Source organism: Ursus americanus, chromosome 14 (assembly GCF_024610735.1).
Source record: "Ursus americanus isolate L20-20 chromosome 14, mUrsAme1.1.p, whole genome shotgun sequence".
NCBI classification, from domain to species: Eukaryota; Metazoa; Chordata; class Mammalia; order Carnivora; family Ursidae; genus Ursus; species Ursus americanus.
Window position 1 is genome coordinate 59531888 of NC_142140.1, and position 25170 is coordinate 59557057.

At 64.5% G+C, this 25170-nt stretch overlaps 1 protein-coding gene across 2 annotated transcripts; it reads right to left on the reverse strand.

Annotated features, from left to right (window-relative positions):
• Positions 1-11107: 11107 nt before the first annotated feature.
• EFNA2 (ephrin A2) lies at positions 11108-24531 on the reverse strand. 2 transcript variants are annotated; one of them, XM_045800231.2, is made up of 4 exons: positions 24279-24445; positions 15122-15435; positions 13033-13098; positions 11108-12451 (listed from the first exon to the last, which is right to left on the reverse strand). In XM_045800231.2, the coding sequence occupies exons 1-4, from the start codon at positions 24419-24421 to the stop codon at positions 12330-12332; spliced, it is 645 nt and encodes a 214-aa protein (XP_045656187.1). In that variant the 5' UTR covers positions 24422-24445; the 3' UTR covers positions 11108-12329. The 2 variants fall into 2 exon arrangements, with proteins under 2 accessions (XP_045656187.1, XP_045656188.1); XM_045800232.2 differs by lacking the exon at positions 11108-12451 and adding an exon at positions 12463-12780 and having other exon boundaries at positions 24279-24531.
• Positions 24532-25170: the final 639 nt, after the last annotated feature.

The following is a 25170-nucleotide window of genomic DNA, read 5'->3' on the forward strand; positions in this document are numbered from 1 at the left end:
CATGGGGCACTGGAGAAGCTGTCTTCTCTGTGCAGAATGCTCACCCCCACCCGATCTTTCTCCTACTTTACATTTCAGCTGAAGCATCACCTCCTCAGAGAAAGCCCACTAATCCACCAGGTCACTGAGCCCTGGACCCCTGGGCGGGGAGGGCGTCCTGGGGACGGTGAGGAGTCCCACCCAGCCCCCACCCTGCCTTCACCCCACCGTCGGGCTGAGCACCCAGCCTTGGTTTCCCCCGCTGCCAGGCTGGGGATTCTGCCCTCCACGGCGGGCATCTGCACGCGGCAGCCGGCTCAGGGATCGGGGTCAGGGCTGGGCCCGGGGGTGCGTCCTGAGCCCACTCAGGTCTGTCCCATCGCTTCTAGGGCCGCTGCTGCGAGACCGAGAACTGAGCATGGAGGCTGCGTGGGAGTTCACACACAAGGTCCCGCGACCGACCTGGGCTCCGAAGCTCCGAAGCCAAGGTGGCAGCGCCCGGTCTCCACCGGCCTCCTCGCTCCACCTAGTGGCGGCCAGAGCCTGGAGCCACGAGGGGCCCAAAGAGGGCTCCCAGGGCCCACAGCAGGGAAAAGGCTCCCCCAGGGGCAGGGGGACGGGGCCTGAGCAGGGCTGCGGGTGCAGAGCCATGAGGGGGCGCCTCATCCCTTCCCCCAGCTCACCTTAGAGAGAAGGGTCACCCACAGTCTCTCCTTACACGGCTGGGAAACTGAGGCCCAGAAGGGACAGGCAGGCATGCCCCTAAGGTCACACAGAAGGGCAGGTGAGTTCCAATCATACTCCAGGAACGTGGGACCCCATTTATGTCCGTCCTCCTCACCCCAGAAACGGAGAGAGGCCTGGAGTCTGGACCTGAGGCTCGGGGAGGACGGGGCTGGGGTTGTTGGCTAAAGAGCCTGCTGTAGAGGAAGGGGCCGTCCACACCACTGTCCTGCTTTGCTCTGGCCAAGCCCCAGCTCTGCCGCCCACCCCGTAACCCTGGCCAGCAACCTCCTCACTATGCTGTTGCTTCATACGTAAAATGGGTGTAATTACAGGGTAGCTGTGAGGTTCCAGGGAGGCGAGGCCTGTAAAGCCCATAGGTCAATGTTTGGTATGTAGTAGGTGCTCAATTAATGTTGGCTGTTGATTATCTTTGGGTGGTATTGTCACCAAGCCCCATCCACCCTCCCCCCTGCTCCTATCTTCTCACAGGCTCCCACCATACAGGCTTCCCTGTGTTCTTCCCGGGCGCTGTGCTCCTTGCTGCCTCAGGGCCTTTGCACATGCTACTCCCCTGCCAGGAAGACCCCCCCTCCCTTTGCCCCCTTACCCTGATTAATTCAAGTTTTTCCACTTTGCTTCCCGCTGTGTCTCTGGCATTCAACACGGGATCGAGGACACAGCGGGCACTCCAGAAATGCATGAGGTTGGATGAAAACAGGGCTGGCCCCAGACTGCCCTTCCCCACCTCCTCATGCCATCATTTTGGGGAAACTGAGGCCCAGAAAAGGACAGCAACAGCGGAGCCCTCTCATCAGCAGACGGGCCCCAGGATGTAGGAGGATAGGCTGATGAAACCACCACTCCCCCCGCCAACCCTAGCCCCCAAGGAGGGTCGGGCTGCAGAGGCAGAGCCCAGGCCAAATTGAAATTGATTGTGGGGAACAGCTCGGCAGGGTGGAACAGACACGCGGCCACTGGGGAGCACAGGGGCGCCCGAGCATGCGAATGCATTCCAGCCAGCGACGGAGAATGGTTTAATCTTCAGTGGAAGCTTCAAGCGGCGGCCTCCCAGGAGCTGGAAGCTGAGGGGCTAAGTTGCAGCAGCTGGCCGAAGCAAGGACCCCACCCTCCTTTCACTCATTTGCCCCTCTGTTCCGGAAGCGCCCCTGCAGCGCCACTGTGCGCCAGCCCCGACTCTCGTCATCTTAGCTCCTCCTCAGCCTGCCCTGTGGGGTCGGGGCACACAACACAGCCCTCGGGTGCATCTTTAAGTGCCTGCTGTTTGCCCCGCTCTGGGCCCAGCCTGGTTAACGAGGTTGCTCACGGCCTTGCTGTGCCCTGTCTGTCTGCTGGGGAGGCCCAGAGAGGAGAGAGCTCGCCCAAGGAAGGCGAGTGGAGATGGGAGCCCAGGTCGCGAAGCTCGGTGGGCAAAGCTTCTGCCAGCATTTCTGCAGCCCTTGTCCGGGTGGGAAAAATGGTCTTGAAGACGGTGGGAGCTACAGAGGAATCTAGAGCATGGGGAGGGCAGAGGGGGAAAACCCCTTCTTATACTCCAGGGGAGGGTTTCCTGGGGCCTTCTTAGAGGGGACGCCTAGGCCATGGAGCCCCATAGCCATCCCCTACCGCACAAGGTACCACTGAGGCGCAGAAACCAGGCACCTTCCCAGTCAGGCCAGACTGCCCAGGCACTTTCTGTTTTGAGGCTCAAAGAGGTCAGCCACTGGCCCACCGTTGCCCAGCCTGGAGGCAGCGGGACCTGCCTTCCCTCAGTTTCTCCCGCGGGCCTCGGCGGGGTGGTGACAGACACGTGGCCCACGGGGCAGCTGTGTTCCCCTGAAGCCCGGGCGACTCTGACCCGGAAACCCCCCTTGGCGACGGGGGCGGGGGTCACACCCCGACCCGGCTCTCAGGGCCCCCAGCCATGCAGCCCTCAGCCCAGGATTAGGGGGCCAGGGTCGGGGGTCAACAGTATTTGCCGCAGCTCCTTTCAGGCGGCAAGCAGATCCGTTCTCCCTGCCACCTCGAATTTGCCGGACAAAGGCTCGGTGGAGCGCCCGGGTGGAGGGGCGGCCGAGCACCCCTGGGAAAGTCCCGCGGCTGCCTCTGTCCACGTACCCCATGCTCCGTAGGCGCACCCCCGCTACGGACGGGGACACTGAGACCGGGAGAGGGACTCAGCCGGGCCGCCGCCACACGGGAGGCCGTGGGGCTCAGGGTCCCATGGTGCTCTGTCGGGCTCAGCGGCTGAGGCCGTGCCCCTGCCGGCGAGGGGGCGGGGGCCGGCGGAAGACAAAGGCGGCCAGGCTGGGCCCGCAGGGGCGCGTTCCGCTCGTCAGCTTGGGTTCCACTTGAGTCCATCCTGGACAGGCTGGGTAATCCCTCCCCCGACCACTGCTGGGCCGTGACGACTTGAAGGGGCCTGGCGGGCCTGACTGACAGCCGGGCGTGGGGAGCTGGAGCCCCCCAACGTCCTCCCTCCAGCGCTGGGAACAGTGGTGACGATGGGGAAACCGAGTCATGGGGGGGCACACACAGCTGCTCACATCACACAGCAAGGTCCAGACCCTCAGTCGGCCTTGCTGGGACCTCCCCACCCCCACACAACCTCACCTGGAACCTACAGGGACTCAGGGACCTGGGCCCAGGAATCACTCACCTCCTGTTCATTCCCCAGCACCTGGGTGGCGGGTACACAGGGGTGGCTGGAGCAGAGCCAGATCAGGGCCCCAGGGAAGAACCACAGAAATGGCTACGTCCGACTGTCCGCCTGCCTGAGCTCTGCTGGGTGGGGCTGTGGGGTCTCATCCTGCCCTCCTCCCTGCACACCTGGGAGCCTGGAAGGATCTCCGCAGGTGGGGCTGGCATCCCAGGAGGAGGGAATCACGGGAGCAGAGGCCAGACTCGTAGATCGTGAGGGTGGGATGGGACTGGGGGAGTGTGGGGCCAAGCTGGGGAAACTGAGGCCTCGAGGGAACTGGGGTCAGTGTTCACACAGCAGACCCTGGAAGGGAGGCCAAGGGCTAAAAGCCCTGCCCGGGCTCCCTGCCACCCTCAGAAGGAGAGACAGACGCCCTCTCTGCCAGCCCCTCCTCCCACCTCAGCCTTGGCCTCTTACATGTAGTCTACCGCCCGGCCACGAAGCTGGGCGTCCACCTGAGCTCCTGGAACGCTGAGCCAAAGTGTGGGCGTGTCCACGGTGACTTCAGCTGGGTCCCGGGACCCTGAAATCCCGGCCCTGGGATCCTACGTGTCCCGGGAGGGCTCCCACCGGTGGGGGGGGGGGGGCACTGGCAGGTCTGTCCCGTCAAAGCCTCCAGTCTGTGGCCCCCGACCCTTCACACCATTAAGGCCACCTTTGGAGAGGGGTCCACGCTGCAGCGCCCTGAGTGCGCACGGGGCAGGCGTGCTGGGTCTGGGCCTATCTGGGCCTCTGCTTCCCCAGCTATAACATAGGTGCGGCCCTCTGCAGAGGAAGACCTGGCCCCCTCTGCCTCAACTCCTGGGGACTGCTCCCCACAACCCGCAAGAGACCCCACTCCCTTCGTTAATCCACCAGCCGGCCCTCGCCTCGGTTTCCCTTCCTGGTGGCCTAATCCCTGGATTGTCAGAGGCTGGTTTTACATACATTTAAAGGCTTTTCATAATAGATTTACTGGGCCCCAGAACAGGCCTCGCTGCCTGGCGATTAGCTGCTCCTTAATTGAAAACTCCCTTCCCTTCCCTCCGCCCAGGCTCAGGAGGAGGGAAGGGGCCAGGGAGGACCCCGCAGCTGTGCAGGCCTCAAGGGGACCTCCCCGCGGGCTCGAGTGGGGTCTCCCTGGCATCCAACATGACTGGGGCTGTTCGGACCTCGCAAGGAGGATCTGCTGCTGACCCCAGCCCACGAGGGGCTGGGCCAGGACTCAGACCTGTCTGTCCCACGCCCAGCACCCAGGGCTACCCCAGCCCTCGGGTGCTCGGTGTCCTTGGTTCAGCTGAGGAGCTGGCCTCGCCCCAGCCTGAGCCTGTGGGCCCCCTGGGCTCCTACTCGGGGCTCAAGAATGTGGGTGTTGGACTCCTCACCTCACTTCCGGATCCCCTGAGTGTCTCCCCAGGTGCTCAGCAGGCTGCAGGGGGCAGGGAGGGAAAACAGAGAGCCAGTGATGTGTCTCTACCTCTCCGCCACCCCCCTGCCCCCCAGCCATCGCTGCCAGGTCCCCAACCAGGTGATTTAATTCCATTTGTCGCCAGGATGTGGGCCGGGTTTATTTATCTGGTGTATATATGTATTTTAATTTAAAGATCTGCCCGCCAGCATAGCTGACTCTCGCGGAGCCCCTACTGCCTCCTCATCTGAGAGAGGCCGTTCCCCACCACCGCCCCCATACCAGGCACTCCCTAAGGAGTGAACAATGGAGAATGAGGCCAGCACCTCCAGCCTCGTCCCGCTGGTGACAAAGAGCACTTGATTTGGAGTCCATGCACAAAACACACTTATCGGACCATTGAACGCACGTTCAGCAAGGGGCACTGACTTTGTGCCAGACCCCGGGGCTGTGCAGGGATGGGGGAGCCAAAGGCGCCTGGCTCGCGGGGACAACTCTTCAGTGCATCGAGAATCCCAGGCTCTGAGCCCCTGCTCTGTGCCACCGTAGCACCATTTTTCCACGTGAGCAAACAGGCCTGCACCAGAACCAGGGTTTGTCTGATGTCTGGAGCTGTGCCCTCAGCTGTGCCTCAGTTTCCCCTCCTGGCCACAGTGCCATCGAGAGCTGTGCCTGGGGGTGGGTGTGAGGAGTGATGCTAGAAGTCCCCCCCCCGCGCCCCCGTGTGCGGACCCGCTAGCACTGCCTCATTAACACTCGGGCCGCAGAGGGGGGCTGAGATATTGAAAACCATAATTCTGGCACCTGGCAGGGGTGGGCCAGGCAAAGGCGCCCGAGAGGGGCCGGTGGGCATTCCCAAGCAGGTCCCGCGGAGAGCCCCTCTGGGGGTGCCCCCACGGCAGGAAAATAACAGCCTCTAATTTGGGCTGCTCACGGCCCAGCGCCCCCACCTCCAGCACCGACTGCTGGGGGGGGGCCTTCCCCCCCAGGCCTGCCGGCACCTCAGAACCCACGCTGAATCGACCTTGCACGGAGAAGGGTTCCAGACTCCCCGTTACTGCTGACCAGGGCTGCTGCGGTGGGAGGCCCGCCCCCCACGGGCTGGAGTGAGGACAGTCAGGCCCTCCCCCATCCCACCGCCCTCCCCGCTAAAGGGCCGCTCAGGCACCCACAGCGGGGTGCGGGCTGTGGGCCCGGGGGTGGATGCGACCCCCTTCCGGCCTCCGCCGTCCCAGCTGTAAAACAGGTCTCAGATGGGTTTCGTCTGCGTGGCCGATGCAGCTCAGCACACAAGTGGGGAAGCCGAGTCCCCGCGGGGAAGGGGCTCAGACAAAGCAGGCCGAGCGGGAGGAAGAAGAAAACCCGGCCTCCCCTCCAGCCTCCTCACCCTCTCAGAGACCCGAGCTCAGGCCCTCAGTTTGTAAATGGGGAAACTGAGGCCCCGAGCGAGGAGCCGGGACCTGAAGGGGGAGACGATGCTCTTTCACAAGGGAGAGAGCGCAGGGAGCAGAGTGCCCGGTGGGGGACCGGCCGGGACAAAGGCACGGAGGAGGGAAGGGCGGGCCTGCAGGGGGCCGGGCGCGAGGCACCGGGGACGGGTGGGGAGGGGCCTGGGGAGGGGGCGGGGCCTCGCGGGAGCGGGGGGCTGGTCCCGGGGCTCGAGCTGGGGATGGGGTGGGGGGCGCCGGCCTTTCCCGGACTCCCCGCCTGTCTCAGGTCCAGGGCCGCTTCTGGAGGGGCGCCCCCGCCTCGGTCCCCGCCCGCGCCCCTCTCCGCGCCGTTGCTCCCAGCTGCCGCAATAGGCTTTTAAGCACTTAGAGCCCGCAAACTGGTGCGAGGGGGTGGCTGGGGCCGGAACCGCGGCCTCTCGCCTCCTCTTCCTCCCTCAGGACCCCTCTCCTGGCTGGGGCAGTGCGCCTGACCCGTGCCTCGGTTTCCCGCTCGTCTGACAGGGGCAGCCCCTCGGAGGTGCCATTAGTCGATCATTCCGACGATCCCGGGAGCCCCGGGGGAGGCGTCTTGGCGGGGGTTGGGGTGGGGGCTCGGGGAAGCGCCGTTAATAACACCCCCTCTCCCCCCTGCGCTCCATCAGTGTGCGCCCTCGGGAGCTGGAGCTAGAGAGGGCAGGGGGCAGAGGGTCTCTTCTGGAAGCTTCTCCCACCCCCACCCCAGGAGTCAGCCCAGCCCCCAGGCCCAGAGGGAAAGGCCTCACCCACCTGTGGGGGGTCTGGACTTGAACCCACAGCAGAGCTCCAGCGCCCCCGACCCAAGCAGGTACATCAGAGTTTCAGGGAGAGGGCAGCCCCCTGGGGTCCCCAACACTGCAGGAATGTTTCCTGGCTGCTGGTGGGGGGACCCTGGTCTCATTCCCTGGCCTGCCCTAGGCCCCGTTCAGATCCAAATCCTGACCCCACAGAGGCCTGGAGCTCACCCCAGATTCACTCCAAGGACCAGTAGGGCCTGGTGGGGCCTCTGTCCCCACCTGCGCAGGAGAGGAGTCTCCCCCACCACTCAGCGTCTCGCACAGACCGCACTGTTCACGAGGGCGCCTGGATGCATTGCCTCTGGGCCTCTGCTTCTGGATCGGGGTGCGGGTCAGCGGGGACCAGGGAAGCAGCAACCCCCGCCCAGAGACTTTCTCCCAATCTCTGGCCTCAGAGGGAGGGGGCTCACCCCAAGCATCCCCTTCTCCACCGCTAAGCAGACAGCCCCGAGGTTCCTGTAAGTGTGCAGAGAATCCACAGAGGCCACGGGCAGTGGCTCTGGTCTGCCAGGTGACGGTGCAGGGAGGGAGGCCCCCAAGTGTGCAGAGGCCTTCTAGACGCCTCCCTGGAGACAGGCCAGGTCTCAGTGCTCAGCCCCCCACCCCAGTCCACTCGTCCTTGGCTTCCAGCCCTGCCCCAAAGCCTCCCATGGCTCCCCGGACCAGCTTCTGTGCACACCCTGGAGCTTCCCCCCGCAGCCTCCATACAGACTGGGCCACGAAATGCCCAGTTCACCCATCAGTCCGGTGGCTGTGGCTGTGCCGCCTGCCCTGTGCTGGGCATCCAGGCCCCTCCTCCCCCGGGCCGCACCCAGCCCCGGCAGCCAGGGAAGGGGACCAGGTGGGGACATGAGCCCCTCCCACGGCAGTCCGCCCCTCTGGCCACACCAGCCCAGCTGCAGCCACTTAATTTCCGGCTTCTGTGTCATCTTGCTGTGATTTACGGTTCCCCGGGGGCTTCTGGGCTGTGAACTTGCTTTTTATCTGTCCATCGTGGCCTCCCGGCCACCTGCAACCTGGATCGGGGCCCCAACAGTGTGGCCTCCTCCCATGGCCCATCAGTGCCCCCAGTATTGGGCCCGGAGGCCACAGGAGGGCCTGGCACTGACCACACACACACACACGGGAGAGGCTTCTGAGATGCTTGCGGGGGCGCTGACCCTGGGTGGGAAGCAATCCGTCTGCTACGTTCACTCTCTTTCCTAGTGCTGCTGATTCCGCACTCAGCAAGGATCGATGGAGTGCCTCCTGTGTTCCAGGTGCGTGCTGGGCCCTGAGGACCTGGCAGGGACCAGGCGGGACAGGGACCCCGCCCCCCGGGAGCTGACTGACTAGAGGAGGTGGGGGACCAGATCTGAGGAGGCCGTGGGCTGGGGGTGCAGACGTCTGAGGCAGGGCGCGCGGGCAGAGGGCACAGGCCCTGAGGTGGAGGTGGGTGTGCGCAAGGGGGGCAGAAGGTCCCCAAGGGAGGCTCAGGGGTGAGGACCCTGCAGATGACACTGTGGCCTTTCCTTGTGGGAAGCAGGAGCCATGGGGGCTTCTGGCTGTGGGACTGTGATCAAGAGGTTCTGTGGGGACCCCTAAAGTCAGGGTGGTCCCCATCAATCCTGAGGGTGAGGGGTGCTGGGGCCTTGGGTCTTTTTCTCCAGTGCAGATGGAGAGGGGAAGTGGGGCCCCATCCAAGACAGGCCCAAACCAAGACAGCCACAAATCTGACCGGGGGCCCAGCTCCATCCCCGAGCAGCCGTCAGGGTTGGGGAACTTCAGGACCCGGAGCGCTGTCCGGCGGGGGCCCTGCGGGGGGTGCCCATCTTTCAGCTGAGGCCCGGGTGCCGGCCACAGGAGCCTCGCCTGAACGCAAGTGCAGCCCTGGGAGTGAGCAGCCACCCCCCCCCCCCCGCGTGGCGACCGTGGTCCCTGAGGCAGTGATCTGGGGCTGGCGGCGGACAGGGATGGTTCCTAAGAGACCCAGGCCCTATGTGCGGGCGCCGGGCAGTGCAGGGCCGTGCGTGGGTGAGTGCGGCCGTGTGGCGCCCTGCACATGTGCGGACGTGGCTGTGCACGCAGCAGATGACAAGTCCGAGGGGCACTGGGTCCCGGTGCTGACCAAACAGGACTGGCCCTGCCCCCCGGGAGCTCCTGGCCCACGGAAGGGAGCAGATAAGAATCAGATCCCACTTGAGAGGGGTGGGCTGAGTGGCCCCGTGGCCAGGGAAGTTGAGAGAGGACAGTTGACCTCGTCTGAAGGGTCTGGGGGAGACAGCCAATCGGTGACCTGTGGGAAGAGTATGCCAGACAGCGGGAACAGCACGCACTAAGACCCTGACGTGGGAACAAAGCTATTTCTGAACTCACCCATTGGAGGTCACCTTTTGTGTTAACACTTTGTCTTAAAGGAGGGCCTGGGTGGCTCAGTCAGTTGGGCGTCTGCCTTTGGCTCAGATCGTGATCCCGGGTCCCAGGATCCAGCCCCACATCTGGCTCCCTGCTCAGCGAGGAGACCGCTTGTCCCTCTCCCTCTGCCCCTCCCTCCACTCCTGTTCCTTCTCTCTCAAATAAACAGATAAAATCCTTCAAAAATCCTTAAAATAACTGGCTGGAAACACCTTAAATGTCCATGAATTGGTGAAAGGATAACCAAAATGTGATATATCCACTCGCTGGAATATCCCTCGGCCGCGAGCAGGAGCGAGGCACAGACAGGCACTGCTCCCGGGAAGGACCCTGAGCCCATGTCAGGGAGGGAACCAGACACAGAAGGCCCCACGGCGTGTGAGTCCACGTGTGTGACACGTCCAGAACAGGCTCCTCCACGGACAGGAAGGGGGCTCGCGGGGGCCGGGGGCCGGGGCGTGACGGCTGATGGGGAGTGATGGCTGATGGGAACAGGGTTGCCTTTGGGGACGATGAGAATTCTGGAATAGGTAGTGGAGCTGGTTGCACAAACCTGTGAATAAAAACAATTTAAATGGATGGACAGTGTGGTATGTGAATTATATGTCAATAGGTTTTTTTAAATAAGAAAATTAAAGTCAGTTGCTAGGATTCCACTCCATGGTCCCCGCGTGGCCATCCCTCTGGGTCCCTCCCCTGTGGCGAGGGGTCTTGGGAAAGCAGCGTCAGGGAGGCCTCCTCCCCCTCCGAGCTTCGGGGTCCTCCCCGTGGAATGGGGGGTCCTTAGGGTCTCCCTCCATGGTGCTCAGCACAGGTGTCCCTCGTCCATCCCGCGACACGGGGCAGGCGGGTGGGGCGCACACAGGGGTCTTTGTGTGGCTCCCTGGGTTCATTAAGAGGCAGGCCCCGTCGCTGGGCCCAGCTCAGCTGAATTAATTAGCTGAGAGCCTACCCTCCCTGCTAATTGTGCCCGAGAGGCTGAGGTCCTGTGGGTGGCACCAAGGGGACAAGCAGCTGAGGGGACCTCCATCCGTTGGCCCTGCTGGGTGGCCCCCGACCTGTCCCCGCCTGGGGCGAGGCTGGGGTGAAGGCCCCTGGGGCCCCACAGCCCTCGACACATGCCTTTTGCAAAGCCAAAAAGGGATTAGGAGGCAACAGATAGACCCCTACCCTGGCCTGGCCTGTTAGGGAAACTGAGTCACACTGCAGCAGAGCTTGGCGACATAGAGGTCAGAGAATGTGGTTGGACCCTAAAGGAGCCATTGTGAAATCGGAGGGTCCGCCACCCCCAGCCCCAGCACGGAGGAGGGAGCAGGGGGTCTTGACCAGCCCTGAGGTCCTGGCTTCTGACGCACTCCTGCTGAGTCCATGGTCTCTTCCCTCCCTCCTCCCAGCTGCCCCCCGGGGAGTGGGGGGCTTGTTCCCATTTCTCAGGGGGGTAAACTGAGGCCCATGGAGGGCAATGAAGGACAGCGCCCCGTAAAACGCTCATCCCAGGGCCTGGCCTCCAAACCACCCAAGAATCTGTCATGATTGACCCCAGATGCTCCTGGAAGACACCCCTCCCTGGCAGACACCGGACGTGACTCCGAACTGTGGGTTCCAAGTGCCCCTCCGACGGGTTCGGTGGCCCCAAACACACACTCACACCCTTGAGGCTTATGCTCGTTTTATTATAAAAAAATACAGAATCCAAAGTTGATTGTAACGGAGGGGGGAGCCTGCACCCCGAGCTCCGGGCGCGGCAATGCGCTGGCCGGCACGGTCTACAAAACCCCCCCGGGCGCCAAGCCGCCTCCTGGCACCCGCATGGTATATACTCATATATAATATATAGAAAACACGGATCAGGAAAGGCGGGTAGAAGTATGAAATCCGTATAAATGCTGTTTGCTTCTTTAAAGTGTTGGGGGGTCTTTTTGGGGGGTGGCCCCCACATTTTGCTTTGTCCTGTCTTCTTTTCTCTTATAAACGTCATTAGTTCCTAGAGTAGGGGAGGGGCTCTGACAGACCATCGAGCTGATTGCGAAGTGTGGCTTCTACTCTAAAAGTCCCCCCACCCCCCGCCAAAAAAAGGTGCCCCCCTCCCAGGAAGGGGTAAGAAAAAGAGAAACTTCCCAGGCTGTCCTTAGGAATACAGTAAAAATAAATCACAGTATATGCTCGCTGGCTCTATTTACAGAAATGTCATGTCTTCTTGGCCTCGGGGGCGATCGGGTGAGGGTGGGGGGGCGGGGGGGCCCCAAGCAGTTCTAAGACTCGGGGGCTGTGACTCTGAAGGGGCCCCCTGGTGACACATCCTGGATTTCCACTCTGGGAAAGGATCACCAGGAGCGAGGAGGGTGGGGCGGGGGACAGGGGTCTGCGGCGGGCTCCCGATTCCTGGACCTGGACCGGGGCCCGGGGGCACTCGTCCCTCACCCCTTCTGTCTCGGACCGGCCTGTCCCAGGGCGAGTGGGAGGTCCAGGGTGGGTGGGCTCCAGCCCGGACCCAACAAATGGAGTGACCAGACCAAGGGTCTCCACATGCCTGTGCCGCAGGGGGCCAGGGACCACCGCCCCCCACCCCGCCGGCCCCTTCCATTCTGTTTCCTTCCCAAAGTTACCAGCAACAGCAAGGAATAAATTAAATTAAAAACTCAAGTCTTTCTGATTCCGCCGTAAAAGAAAACCACCGCTGAGAGGTTCCTGGGTTCTCTAGCACGCTAGAAGGGCCGGCCTGGCCAGGGGCTGGCCGGCTCCCCGGCCTCTCGGGCCTCTTAGCCCCACCAGGGCTGGTGCTGGGGCGGTGGACAGTCCCCTGCCTGGCAGGGGAAGCACCAGTCGCGGGAGAAGCGGAGTCTCTGTCTGGTGTCCAGGCGGGGCCGTCCGTGTGGCCGGGACTAGGAGCCCAGGAGGGTCCACAGCACGGGGACGGTGCCGAGGACGAGCGGGCAGCCGCCCAAGCCACTGCACGAGTTATTGCTGGTGAAGATCGGCTCGGGGGCCTCGTACAGGGTCTCGTCTGGGGGGACAGGGAGACAGAACGGTCATCAGGTGGCCCCGCCTCCCTGCCCTCCTCCCTAGCCGGCCGCACCCCCACAGGCGCATTCGGCTCCCTGGAGCCTCAGCCACGCATCCCGGTGGGGACAGTTCTGACCGTCTGCATCGGGGCTGGGCCTCCAGGGCAGAGCGCGGCACACCACAGTTGCCAAATCGTGCTGTCGGCACCTGGGTGAAGTCACAGGGGCTGCAGAGACCCCCTCTTCTTTGGATGTGGCTGCGACGTTTCAAGAGTTCAGGACATGGGCCTTTAGGTCTGTCTCGGGGAACTTTCCTGATGCTCACTGTTGGCTGAAAAGGGCTATGGCCTCAGCACAGGGCCGGGTCCTGGACTTCACCCTCACTCCCGAAGGTCTGAAATGTCCTCATGTACAGAAGGGGAAACCGAGGCTCCAGACAGAGGATGCCCCAGCCACTGCCGAGGTGGTGGGACTCCCACGGCCGTGCTCTGAGCACTCTGGCTCTGCTGACCACTGAGCGGGTCATTTGGGTTCAGAACACAAGGGTGGGGACTGAACCCCGCACGGTGCCCTGATCACTTACTAGTCGGCCGAACGTAAACCTTCAGCCTCAGGCAGGGTCGGTCCACAGCATTGGGAGGCGTGGCAGCTGGAAGAGAGGGGGATGGGGACTGGTGGAGTAGGGGGTTCTCAGTGCCGGAGACCTCCTGGGGCTATACCCCCTGCCCCACACTGGTAACTCAACCCTGACGCAACGCCACGGGAGGTTCCACCCCTAAAACTCCTAATCACACATCAAAGCCCCAGACACAATGCCCTCTATTTCCCAGAAGTCCTCCTGCACACTCCCCCTACCCCTCCCTTTCCTGAATGAACCCTGACCCCAGAGAATGGGGTGTCTGTCTGGTTGCATCTCACCCCAAGGCAAGGTTCAAATGTGATGAGCAAAAATATGTTTGTTTTGAACAGATTAGCAAAAAAATCAGTATAACCAAATGATTGATCTGGGATCAAATACCTGCTATCTGGTGCCAGTGGGCAACTCACCCCCCCTCCGGGCCTCGTCCCTCACACAGTAAGTGCTTTGAAATGATGACCTCCGTCTGGGAGCCAGAAGAAGCCAGTAACCCCTGGGGGAGAGGCTGCACTCCCACCTCCCCCACATGGGGAGAGGGACCCACATTGCTGGAGGCAGAAGCACATTGGGTCCTCGTGCCTAAAATCCCCGCATTATTGCTCCCTGCTTCTTGGCCCACACACCGGGCACCCTGGGGGGGACGGGGTGCTACTGCGGTGTCAGCAATGAGTCCTGGGGAGGGGGACTTGGGGCCCAGGACAGGGAGGGAGAAGGAGGCTTGAAGGCCAGTGGGGGCCAGGGGGGTTCACACTGTGAAGTCCATTCATGCACACGGGCCGCCTGTCCCCTCGGTGGCTGCCACCTCTGCCCCCCCCAAAGCCCCTCACGCTGGGAGATGAAGATAAAAAAGCACGTAATAAAAATAACATTCGTCATAGAGATAGGACGAATAATTACAATAATTATCTTTATGAAACTCCCGTCCTGGAAAGAAAAATGTAATTTTTCTCATATTACGAGGACTTAATTTAAACACCTTCTTCCCCCTTCCTCCACCCGCTTCTTCCTTGAATTAAAAGGAAAAAATCCAAATAGAGCAGAAAGGAAGAATGGGGCCTTATACAGTTTAATTTGACGCAGCGGGAACCAGGGTGGCGAGGGGCTGCCTCTCCCCACAGCCCCAGGGGCAGAGCCCTGCTCCCCACCTGGCTCCCCAGAGGCCCCCATGTTGGTGGGGGGCAATGCCCAGACCCCCAGGGTTCCTGGCTAAGGTTTACAGAGAGTAAAGAACTGCAAGACCAAAGCAGGATCCGAACTTGAACCAAGGCCCCTTGGGACCCCCTCCACCCCCATGTGCAGCAGAGCTCAAGCCTTGAAAAGCACCTTCCACAGTCCTTGGGGAATCTTGGGCCAGGTGGGCCTGATGGCAGGGAGATGCTGGGGAAGCGCCTGGGAGACCCCTTCCCAAGCCAGGGTGTGATGGGCAGAACACAGGCTCTGCCCTCCCCCTGGCTTTCACCATGGTCCCCTCCCCCACCAGATTCCCTAGGCCTGTTTCCCTCCTCACTGCAATGGGCGAGAGCACCCCTGGTCTCAGCATGGGACAAGCTGATGGTGGGGCCATCCGCCCCCGCCCAGAGGCCCAGTGGCCTGATCCAGAGACTGAGGTCACAATAGGGAAGCTGTGGGTTTGGACTCTGAGACTCAGTTTTCTCATCTGCAAAATGGGGACTCTTGACAGTGAGGCCTCTGAGGCTTTCTGGAAGGATGATACCATTCAAGAGCCTGACCCCAGGGAGACAAAGGCCAGGGCAGGACGAGGGGTGGCCCGGAACTACAGTCCGGCCCGGACCCCATCACCCCATACCCGGCCTCTGCCCCCACTCTCCCGCCGCCTCCACACCTCCGCATTCCCCGCCCCCTTCCCCCCCCACCGCACTCCGGCTGCCTCCCTCCGCATCCCCGCCCCGCCCCCTCCTCCCCCTCCGCTGACCCCGTGTCCCCACCTCCCCTCCTCCGCGCCCTCTCCCCCCCTCCCCGCCCCGCCTCGCGCCCTCCCCCCCCCCGTCCGTCCCCCCCCACCCCGCGCACTCACAGATGTAGTAGTACTCGTGGCCGGGGCGGAACTCGAAGCCGAGGGAGAAGGGCGTGAAGAGCTGGAACTTCTCGGAGAACTTGAGCGGCCCCCCGGGCGCCGCGGGCCGGTTGCACTCCCAGCGCTTGAAGCCGCGCTGCCGGTGGTCGCAGGACGCGTGGCCCTCGCCGTTGACCATGTACAGCACGTAATGCTCCATGCGCTCGGGCGGCGGCAGCGGCGCCCCGTAGTGCGGGCAGTAGATGTCCAGGTAGTCGTTGATGCTCACCTCCACCGTGTAGCCCCCGCCGTCGTCCGCCGCGCCCGCGTGGAACCTGGGCCCGGCGGTCCGCGCGGGGGGCCGGTCGGGGGGGGGGCAGGAGGGGGCTGGGTCAGTGCAGGGGGTGGGGGCTGGGGGGCCAGGGGGCCGGGAGAACGGGAGAAGCTCCAGGGCGCGAGCCCACGTGCCCCGCCTCGTGCCCCGCCTCGCACCCCGCGCCCCCCCCCAGGCCACCACGGGCGCCCTGCGTCTCCGCAGGGGCGGTCGCCAGGCATTCTGGGTAACCACAGGCCACCGAGCAGGTGCCCCGCGACTGGGACCCCCCTCTCCCTTCCGCAGGCCGGACACCGAGGCTCTTCTGTGGCAAGCAGGGCTGGCACAAGCCGTTTCCCCCACCGTGAAGTCCCTCTCCAGAAAAACGTTATGGCTTGACTTCATGGCCCCTCCTCCAGGCAGCTCCCGGTGCTGCCCCCCTCATGCAGCCCCCTTAGCTTTCCTTCTGCAGATCTGCCTGCCAAGAAGATACAGGGTGGTGCGGGGACACAGGCTGGGTGTTCTAGGCCCCTCTGGGGCTAGTTCTGACCCCTCTCCTAGCCTCAGTGTCCCAAGAAGGACATCCCAGCCCAGCTCAGAGGCACTCTGGTTTGGACCCCCAGCCTCAACTCCTTCAATCCCATGTGACCCTAGCAAGTCCAGGATCCTCCCTCCAGAGCCTCCAGAATTTGGCAAGTGCCCCCTCCAACCTCTTGGTCACCCCACCAGGTCCCCCCACCCCTGATACGTCTGCCCACCGCCCTGCTTCCCAGCCTTTGCCCTGGAGGGCCCACCCGTCACACAGCCTGTGCCCCTTCCTTGGGGAGCCACCCCCTCCCAGACCCAGCCTCATCTGGCAGGATGGAGGTCAGCTGAGAGAGGGACAGGCAGCTCCCCTCCCCCACTGTCACTGCCTCAGGCTAGAGCGTCAGGAACCCTTAGATCTCCCTGGCGTGGTCCCCGGGGTCCCTGTCATGTGAGGTGGGACAAGGGGGCCTCCGAGAGGAGCTGATTAGCACATAAAAGGCCCAGGCAGGGGAGGGTTGGGGAGCAGACCCCCAGGCTGCCCCTTCTCCTTCCCTGTACAGGCTTGGAAGCTGAGCCCCAGCGAGGGTCCACGGCAGGGAGGGCCCCGGCTGATCGGCCACGCCATGCCTCTGTGCCCACCGTGAGAGCCGCCACAGTCCAGGGGGGGGAGCGGCGGTGTGGACCCCATGCTGGGCGTACAAATTGGCACAGCGGGCGCCTGTAGGGGTGGCTGGATTATCAGATGGGCCCCCCTGTGGCCCCTGAGACTCTGCACCAGGTCGGGGAGAGGGCTTCTGGGGCTCCGGAGGTGGGAGTGAGGCAAGCAGGAGACCTTGCTCGCTTGTGCCTCAGTTTCCCAGTCTGACAAGAGAGATCTCGTGGTGATTTCCAGTCTGTGGCTGAGATGGAGGCTCCAGGAGTTCCTGGTCGGAGAGTCGGAGGGAGCAGAGTCACCACCAACCCCTTCCCTGCTCTTGGGCTCGTCCAGGAATGGGGAGCTCAGCCCACCCCCACAGAGGTGGGTGGTGTTTATAGAATCAATGGCTAGAGCAGAGACTCAGGAAGTGGGGTCACGTGGGGCTGCAGAGAGTTCTGTGTTCGGCACAAGTTTGCACCCAGCTAGGTCTCGTGGTTCATTCCCAAAGCCTCAGTTTCCAACTCTGTACAGTGGGGACGGTCCTTGAGGCTGATCAGGAACTCCAGGCATATACGCAGTAGGTCCTGCACAGGGGTAGGCTGGGGCAGGGCCAGGCTGGGGCAGGGGCAGGCTGGGGCAGGGGAAGGCTGGGATAGGGTCAGGCAGCGACCCTGCCCATCCCTTGGGCAGCCCCTCAGCTGGCCAAGCATGGGTGTCTCGCGGACTGGCTGTGTTCTCCAGCCGTTGGGCAAGATCGATGCAAAAGCCACTCCAGGCTTTTTCAAAAGTCATTTTTGCTCCTTCCCAGCCCATTGAAAGCCCCATTGATCAGCCAATCGATGACAGCCGTGGCCAAGCGCCTGCCAGGACCACCCATGCCCAGCCCTGCAGGGGAGGTGAGGGAGGGAAACCTCGGGGTTGGTGAGGGGGATGGGACGAAGAGTGTAAGGCCGAGCTGCAGGTGCTGCCGTCCTGGCTCTGGCCCTCTCTGGTCCTCAGTTTCCCCTCTCATCCCTGGCATGATGCAGGGGATAAACAGCCTGAAAGAGAAGAGCTTAGCTCTCTGCAGGGCTTTTCTCCAGACGAATGGACTCTGGAGGGTGGGGCTGCCGAAGCACCACCAGTTCTCCCCACTCCACCCCTGCCTGTGCTTTTCCCAGGATGTCTGTCCTTCTCCCCTGCATCAGACCAACATCATTCTCCCCCTCCTATTTCATCTTCCAAAAAACGTCCAAAACCGAGGCTGCTTCGCTGGTCAAAGGCTGGATGCGTGGGCCCCACCAAGCAGGCCAGGCTCCTGGCCTCCCAAAATCCAGGGCTTGCTTTTCTGAATATAAATCAGACCCTGTGATCCACTGGCTCGAAACTCCCCATCACTCGGAATGAAACCCACATCCTTCCAGGTCACAAGGCCCAAAGACCCTGCTGTCCCCACTGTGGTCGCCCTGTGATTGCTCCCAGCTCACTCCCTTCTAGCCACACCTGCCTTCCAGCTGCTCCTGTCCCCGCCCCAGGGCCTTTGCACATGCTGTCCCCTCTGCCTGGAATGCTTTCACCCGCCTCTTCCACCTCATCACATATCTCGTTTCAACATCATCATATTTTTACCTTTACATAGTCTGCTGTCTGTCCTCCCGGACCATGGGGGTCAGCCTCCTCCTCCACCCCTTCCCTCATTGCCAGCACAGGCCCCGTATGCAGTATCTCGACACGTGTTTGTTGATCAAACAAAGGCCAAAGACTCAAGGTCTTTGAGGTGCTAGAGTCACAGGAAGCAGACGGTGGCCCACAGTGGGGCGAGAACCCCAGGCAGGTGGGTCCCAGAAGCGCCCCCACCCAAGCTCTGGCTGCCTAAGTGGACCATTTTTTTCCCCTCCCCAGCTCTAAAATAGCGATGGCCTTGCTGCGTTGGCATTCCCGGTTCCAAGCTGGCGGGCAAACCAGAGGCAGGCGCCTGGCCCCTGTTCAGGGTGGTGCCTGTGCGGGGGAGGGGCCCAACCCCAAAACCAAGCTGGTGCGAGCAAAACAAAGCCTTCGTCTTCTCCATTAGTGCGGAAGCGTGATGTGCAAATGCTCCCTGGGAGCGGCAGACAGAGACAGCAATTCTCACTAAGGGGTTAATGACTGACTTGGGATGGGTTCCCAGACAGAGGGCTCCTGAGGCTTTCAGACGCACACCCATCCCCCTCCCCTGCCACACCTTCACCCCTACTCCTGTTCACCTGCCAACTGTGCACTCCTCCAGGCAGCCCTCCCAGTCCCTGGTGGACCCAACCCTGCCTGCCAACCCCCACCCCGCCAACCGGGGGCCTGCAGCTAATTAGTTTCAATCGGGCCATTGTCAAGTCATTAGACACTAATAGCAAAGCAACTAATTAGGAGTCTCACCCACATCGGGGGCGGGGGCGGGGAGGGCTGTGCGGCTTCCCCAGACCAGAAACTGAGGCAGGGGTGAGGCGGGCAGCATGCCAAGGCCCTGTGCTCCCCTGCAGCACTCAGGACCGTCTCCCTGGTCTGAACCCAATCACAGGTCCAGCGAAGGGGCCGACACATGCCTGTCAAGACCCCAGCAAAGAACACACTCAGGCCAGCCCTGGGTGGGCAGCAGGGTCCTGAGGCCCAGGCTGCGGCACGGCCAGCCAATCCCCCACTCCCAGCAGGGCCTCCAAGACCTCAGCACCCACCCCTAGCTCCCTGAGGGGTCAGGAAGACATCTCCCTCATCTGAGACCTGGCCACCTTCCTCCTAGAGCTGGGGTGCTGGGGGGGGCCTCTGAGAAACGGGGGCCCCAAGGGGGTGCAGGGTCAGCCTGGGTGAGGGTGAGCACAGCCTCCTGTGTGCAGGGGGCAGCCTGAAGCCGTGACCCCAGGGCTGAAGCCAGAGGTGAAAACAATGAGGTGCGGGGCAGGGGGCACAAAATGTGGGGGCGGGGTGCCACAGGGTCTGAGGCAGGCCATGGCCCAGGTGCATGCGATCTCGGACAACCCCTGCCCCCCACGGTGCTGCTCAGACACAGCCGCCTCTAGGAGGGGGGGACATTAATGGGACCTGACTTCCCCATGGCCATGGATGAGTCACTCCCCTTGGCGCTGGGAGGTGGAGGCATAATGGGGGGGGCGGGTCACACAGGGTGCAGGGCTGTGGCGGGGACAGTTGAGGGGACAACCGGGCTCACGTGGTGGACGGAGCCCCTCGAAGCCACGGTCCCCAGGTCCGGCAGGGAGACCGAGGCATGGCGGCTAAGCCCTCCGACCCGCGGGTCAAGGCAGCAGGCATGGGGGCGAGACCCCGGCCAGGGCTGGCCTGCCAGAGTCCAAAATCTGGCCAAGGTGAAGACTCGGCCAGCTTCTGTGCTTGGGCCCACCTGGCTTTCCGCTGTGCGGACGCACAAAGGGGGCTGTGCCCTTCCCCTGGCACGGCGGCCGGCGGGGTGGGGTGGGGGGGAGATACGGCCAAGCCCTCCTTCTGGACCCATCTCCAAAAGAGAAAAATCCCCCCAGAGCACACCACAGGGCAAGGTTGGCTGTGTCCCCGCTTCCTGAGAAGGAGGGAAGGGGCAGGGGGGCGTCATGCGGAAAGCACGGGTCCGGCCTAGGGGTTGTGGGACGGGCGCTCGGAAGCACTGCCTCCCAGACCGCCATTCACGCACCTGCCGTCCCAAGAACAACCTCACCCATGATCCTGAGGACCCTGCGGACCCCACAGAGACGTCTGCTGGTGGGCCCCAGGCCTCTGCCACTGAGCCTCTTTCTTCATCTGCACGCGGACGCTGCCCAGGACGGTCCACGGTGGGGAGGGACAGAGGCTGGGGACGGGGAGGATCCCCTCTCCCTTCAGGCCGCAGGGAGCCTGCACACCCCAGCTTCAGGCCTGAACAGACGTTGCCGGCCCCGGCAGGTGGGGGCGCCTCGGCCTGACCTACCCCCTCGCGCACCCCATCCCGCACCGCCGCTCCTCACCCTGCCTTTGGGGCTGCACAGTCGCTGTCAGTGCGAACTTGGGGCCCAGCCCCAGAGGCCCCCCTTTTTGCCGGCAGGAGCTGCCTGGGTTTCCCTCTGAGCCCCCGGGGTCACAGCCGTGGCTTGCCCAGCCACACGGGCCCTGCGACACGGGACCATAGGGCACACCTGCCGGCCCCACTCCACGAAGGAGACTCCTGCCGCCTGTGGTGCCCCGGGCCCCACCCTCCGGCCCCGAGTCCCCAGGCCCACAGGGCCTCGCTCTCCAAGCCCTGAAAGCCAGGCATGCTAACCTCTCTCGAGCAGCGCCCTAAACCCTCATACGGCAAAACACAGCATCGCCCGGTCAGGAGGGCCAGGTGAGGCTGCAGGGCCGTGGGGCCCAGGGACACCCGGCCCCTCCGCCATGGGGAGGACGCTCTCCAGTCGCCATGTTCCCGTCCGCACCCCCCGAGACCCCACTGAAATGCACATGCAGCCTCATGTGAGGGCAGCCGCCAAGGCCCGACCTGTGGGGTAGGGCGCGCTCCGAGCCCCGAGCCCCGGCCCGCGTCGGCACCTCTGTGGCCCCCCGGGGCGGCCGGTCTCCAATCAGGTGGGGCACTCTCGGGGGCGGCGGGTGCCCTGCGTGGCGCCAGCTCTGGACCTTGATGGCCCCCCTGCACCACAGGCAGCACGGGGCCCGCGGGACGCCCGCGCATCCCCCTAGCGAGGACCCGGCCAGCTCCAGGAGGGGACAGAGGAGCTGCGGGGCACGCGGGGAGAGCAAGGCTTGCACCATCGGTGTGCACGGCCTGCCCCCGCCGCGGAGGCTCTGGGACAGCCAGACACACATGTGCGCTCCACCCCCAGATCTGCTGAAGACACATGTGTGCACCCCTTGACAGCCCCGTGCTCCCCGCAACAAACATGCACACACAGGGCCGCACGCGCACCCCAGACACCACATCCATTCCACACACAGACGCTGCGCAAACATACGCGTGCACTCCGGCACAATCACGCAGACACATGTGCAAACACGCCAGAGCCAGGGCCCCCGTGCACGCGGAGCACATGCGTCACCCTGCCACACGAGTCCCCGTGTGCCCTGCACCTCCTGGGGCCCCCAGGGCCCCTGTATGTCCCGGACAAAAGCCCGCAGCTACACGCGGACACGGCCTGAGACGGAGAGGCGCACCCAAAGCTTCCCCGCACAGCGGCACACCAGCCCTGCGGGAGGGCGGCTGGCCCAGGACCCCCGGCCTGGACACCCAGCGGCCAGCCCAGGGGCGACCAGGTGGGGGCCGACCGGACAGACGGCTGGACAGCCAGCCTGGGGGGTGCGGGGGCCTGATGGCTAGACCGGACACCAGGGCCCCACCCTACCCCAGTGGTGAAGTGGGTGCCGGACTCCCTCGGCAGCGTCCAGCCGCCGCGTGAGCGCAGGGAGCACGCTGCACCGCAGGAGAACGTCATCTGGGAAGCGGAGCCACATACTTCATACCGTGGTGCGGGTGCGAGGCCCGGCCGGGCGAGGGTGGCCGGCCTCACCGCAGCGCTGCCTCTGCCTGTCCGTTCCCCCTCTGAGCACATCCGTCCCTCCGGCTCCCCCCCTGACGGCCCGAGCCCCACTCCAGTGTGCCCAGCCCTCACTCTGACCCCCTTCCTCGCCTCCCTTTTGTGTGTGCCCCTCTCTCTCGGGCACGGCCCCCCAGTCCTTGCATTTCCCCGTCTCCACCTGCCACCGCCGCTGATTTGTTCCTAACCCAACCAGGCCTGTCTCTCGCGTCCCTACCCGTGGGACTGCCTCCTGCTTCAGGCCTGCTCGCTGACCCTCACCTCCGCCCCAGGCCACTGTCCCCGTGACTGGGTGCCTTCGGGAAATCTCCGTTCCTGGGTACCCTTGGACCTGAGGCCCAACACCACTCCTCCTCCCTTGTCCAAACACACCCTGTCACCGGACACAGGTTCCAGGCCAGCCACCCCTGGACAGCCAACCTCCTGGGGGCTCCCTAGGCCACCGAGGCCCTCGGTCAGCTGGTCAGAACAGGGCCGACAGGTTCAAAACAGGAGGTGTCCGAGTGGCCGGCCAGAGCCAGGCACCGCGGGCTGCCTCTGTCCCCTGGCCGGGACCCTACCAGCAGCCCTGTGGCAGGTGGGGCAGCAAGCAGCCCCAACCACCCCCTCCCGTCCCCATCTGAGGCTCCTCATGTGTTTGGTGTTTGCTAGAACAAAGGACAGGCTATGCCTGGGACGGAGATTCCAAAGCTGAAACCAAAAACTTGGGCCGGGGAAGCCCTGCCCGCCGGGCTCCCCCCCTGCCCGCTGGGCTCCCCCGCTCGGCCGCAGGGAAGAGCCTTAATCAAACCCACATGTGACCGATGGGGCAGGCGGCTCAGGGAACCCGCTCCGCGGTGGCCTGGCTGTCCCTCTGCAGCCCAGGGTCTCTGCCCTCCGCCCCGGGGCCAACCCCACAGCTGGGCAACTGAGGGGGGGGGGTCTGGGTGCGCTCCCTGCCCCCCGCGGCAGGACACTGGCTACCCTTGTCCCAGAGTCTGCCTCAAAGACAGCCCTTTATGCAACTTTCTGTCCGAGGATGGAGGACACCAGGGGACAGTAACGGGATGGCAGGGGACAGTGGGCTCTGGAGGGTGTCTTGGCCGGCACTCGAAACAGAGGGAAAGTGACCAGTGGCAGAGGGACAGGAAGCAGGGAGGCTGGCCTCCCCAGTTCCTATGCGCAGCCCAGCCAGCCATGGGAACACGGTGTAACCGGGAGTGCTGGGGCTGACCCCAAAGCCATAGGAGCGCCAAGCCCCATCTCCCATGGGACCCCCAGCCCCCTCCAGCCTTAGAGAGCCAGAGAAGGCCCAGAGGTTTCTGCCAACGTCCAGGACATGGTCAGTCATCAGCAAACTTTCGCCCCACAGATTAACAAGGACTTCTGTGGCCCCCAGATTGCACTTAGCGCTAGGGTGTGCGGAGGGTGTGCGGGCAGGCAGGGCGCCTCAGGCTGGGCATGAGGCCACTGGGGTCCCCACCCCAGCTCTGCTCCCCTCACGGTGACCTTGAGCCAGCCACTCAGCCATTCTGTGCCTCAGTTTCCCCATCAGCGCCAGGAGGACGGGAGAGGCTGCTACTGGGTCAAGACTCCTAGGACCGCTGCCCCAACCCCCGCAGTGCCTCAGTCTCCCCATCTCTACAAAGCTCGGACCAGGGACCCCCTGGAGCGAAGGCAGTTATGGGCTGGTAGGAAGGAATATATTAACTTCCCCAAGTTCATGGGGGGACCCACAGCAGGACGCACCCAGGGACCACTTGCCCTGGGGGCCATGGTCCCCCACCTGGCACAGTTCGGCGACAAGGTTCCCCGGGGATCTCCACGAACTCCGATGCTGTGGGGGTCCCCGGAGAGGCCCCAGGATGGGGGACCCCCAAGTCCGGGGAAGGAACTCAGGGCTGCGCAGCTTCTGAGGGTGCCAGAGGGGGTCCCCCAACTCCGGGGGCCAGCGGCGCTCGGGGCACGCAGGGCGTCCAGCGGGGCGCCCTGGGAGGGGGGGTGGTGGAGGCTGCACGAGGAGCGGGAGTCCCCCGAACTCCGGGGCGCCGGAACTCCCTGGGGGCTCCCGCGGGACCCGGCGCCCCCACTCCCGAGGCGGAGCCCGCGGGGGCCGCCCCGAGCTCGGGGCGCGAAGGCCCGGCCGGGGCGGGGGGCGCCCGGGGCCCCCGGCGCCGCCTCCCCGCGCGCGGCCGCGCTCACCTGGGGTTGCTGCGGTTCCAGTAGACGGCGTAGCGGTCCGAGTTGGCGCGGGCGGCGTCCTCGGCGCGCGCGAAGGGCGGCGGCGGCGGCAGCGGGAGCAGCAGCAGCAGCAGCGGCAGCAGCGGGCGCTGCGCGGGCGCCATGGCCCCGGTCCGGCCGCCCCGCGCTCGCCTGGCCGCCGCCTGCCAGCCGTCTCCGCCTCCTCCGCCGCCGCCGAGCGGGCGGGCGCGGGGCGGGCGGGAGGAGGGCTCGCCGGCGCTTGGAGATCCCCGGCCGCCCCCGCCGGGGCGCGCGCGACCTCGGGCGCCGAGAAGGCAGGCGGCGGCGGGCGGGGCGCCGGGGTCGCCCCGGGCGCCGGCCCGGCCGCGCGGACTCTCGCAGCGCGGGCCGCCGCCGCCGCCGCAGCCGCTGGGGAGGGGCCGGGGCTCCGGCCTTTGTCCCGCCCGAGCGCCGGGAGGGCCGCGGGCGCCCCCTCCTGCCGCGCCCCGGCCACGCGGGGGGCTGGGCGGGGGCCTCCTGCTGCACTGCGCCCGCCACCCCGGCCGCACCGCGCCAGGCCCGTCCCCGGCGGGGCTGCGCGCTGCGGGCATCCCCGGGGTCCTGCCCGGGAGACGCTGGACTCGGCGGGACTCCGTGCCACCCTCCTCCCCATTACCATCCTCACAAGGGCCTGGACGGGGTCCCTGAGTTCCTGTCGATTGGGCCACCAAGGCAGTCTGCAGGGCCTGGCCGCCAAGAGGAGCAGCAGGCCAGAGATGATTCACCCCGTCTCCCCTCCATCATTCAGACCTAGACCCCAAATCCTCAACTAGGCTGAGCTAACTCCCTGCCTCCCTGCTCCCCAAAGTCCAAAGCGCTGGTCCACTCCTGCCCGCCCCCCCCCCCCCCCCCC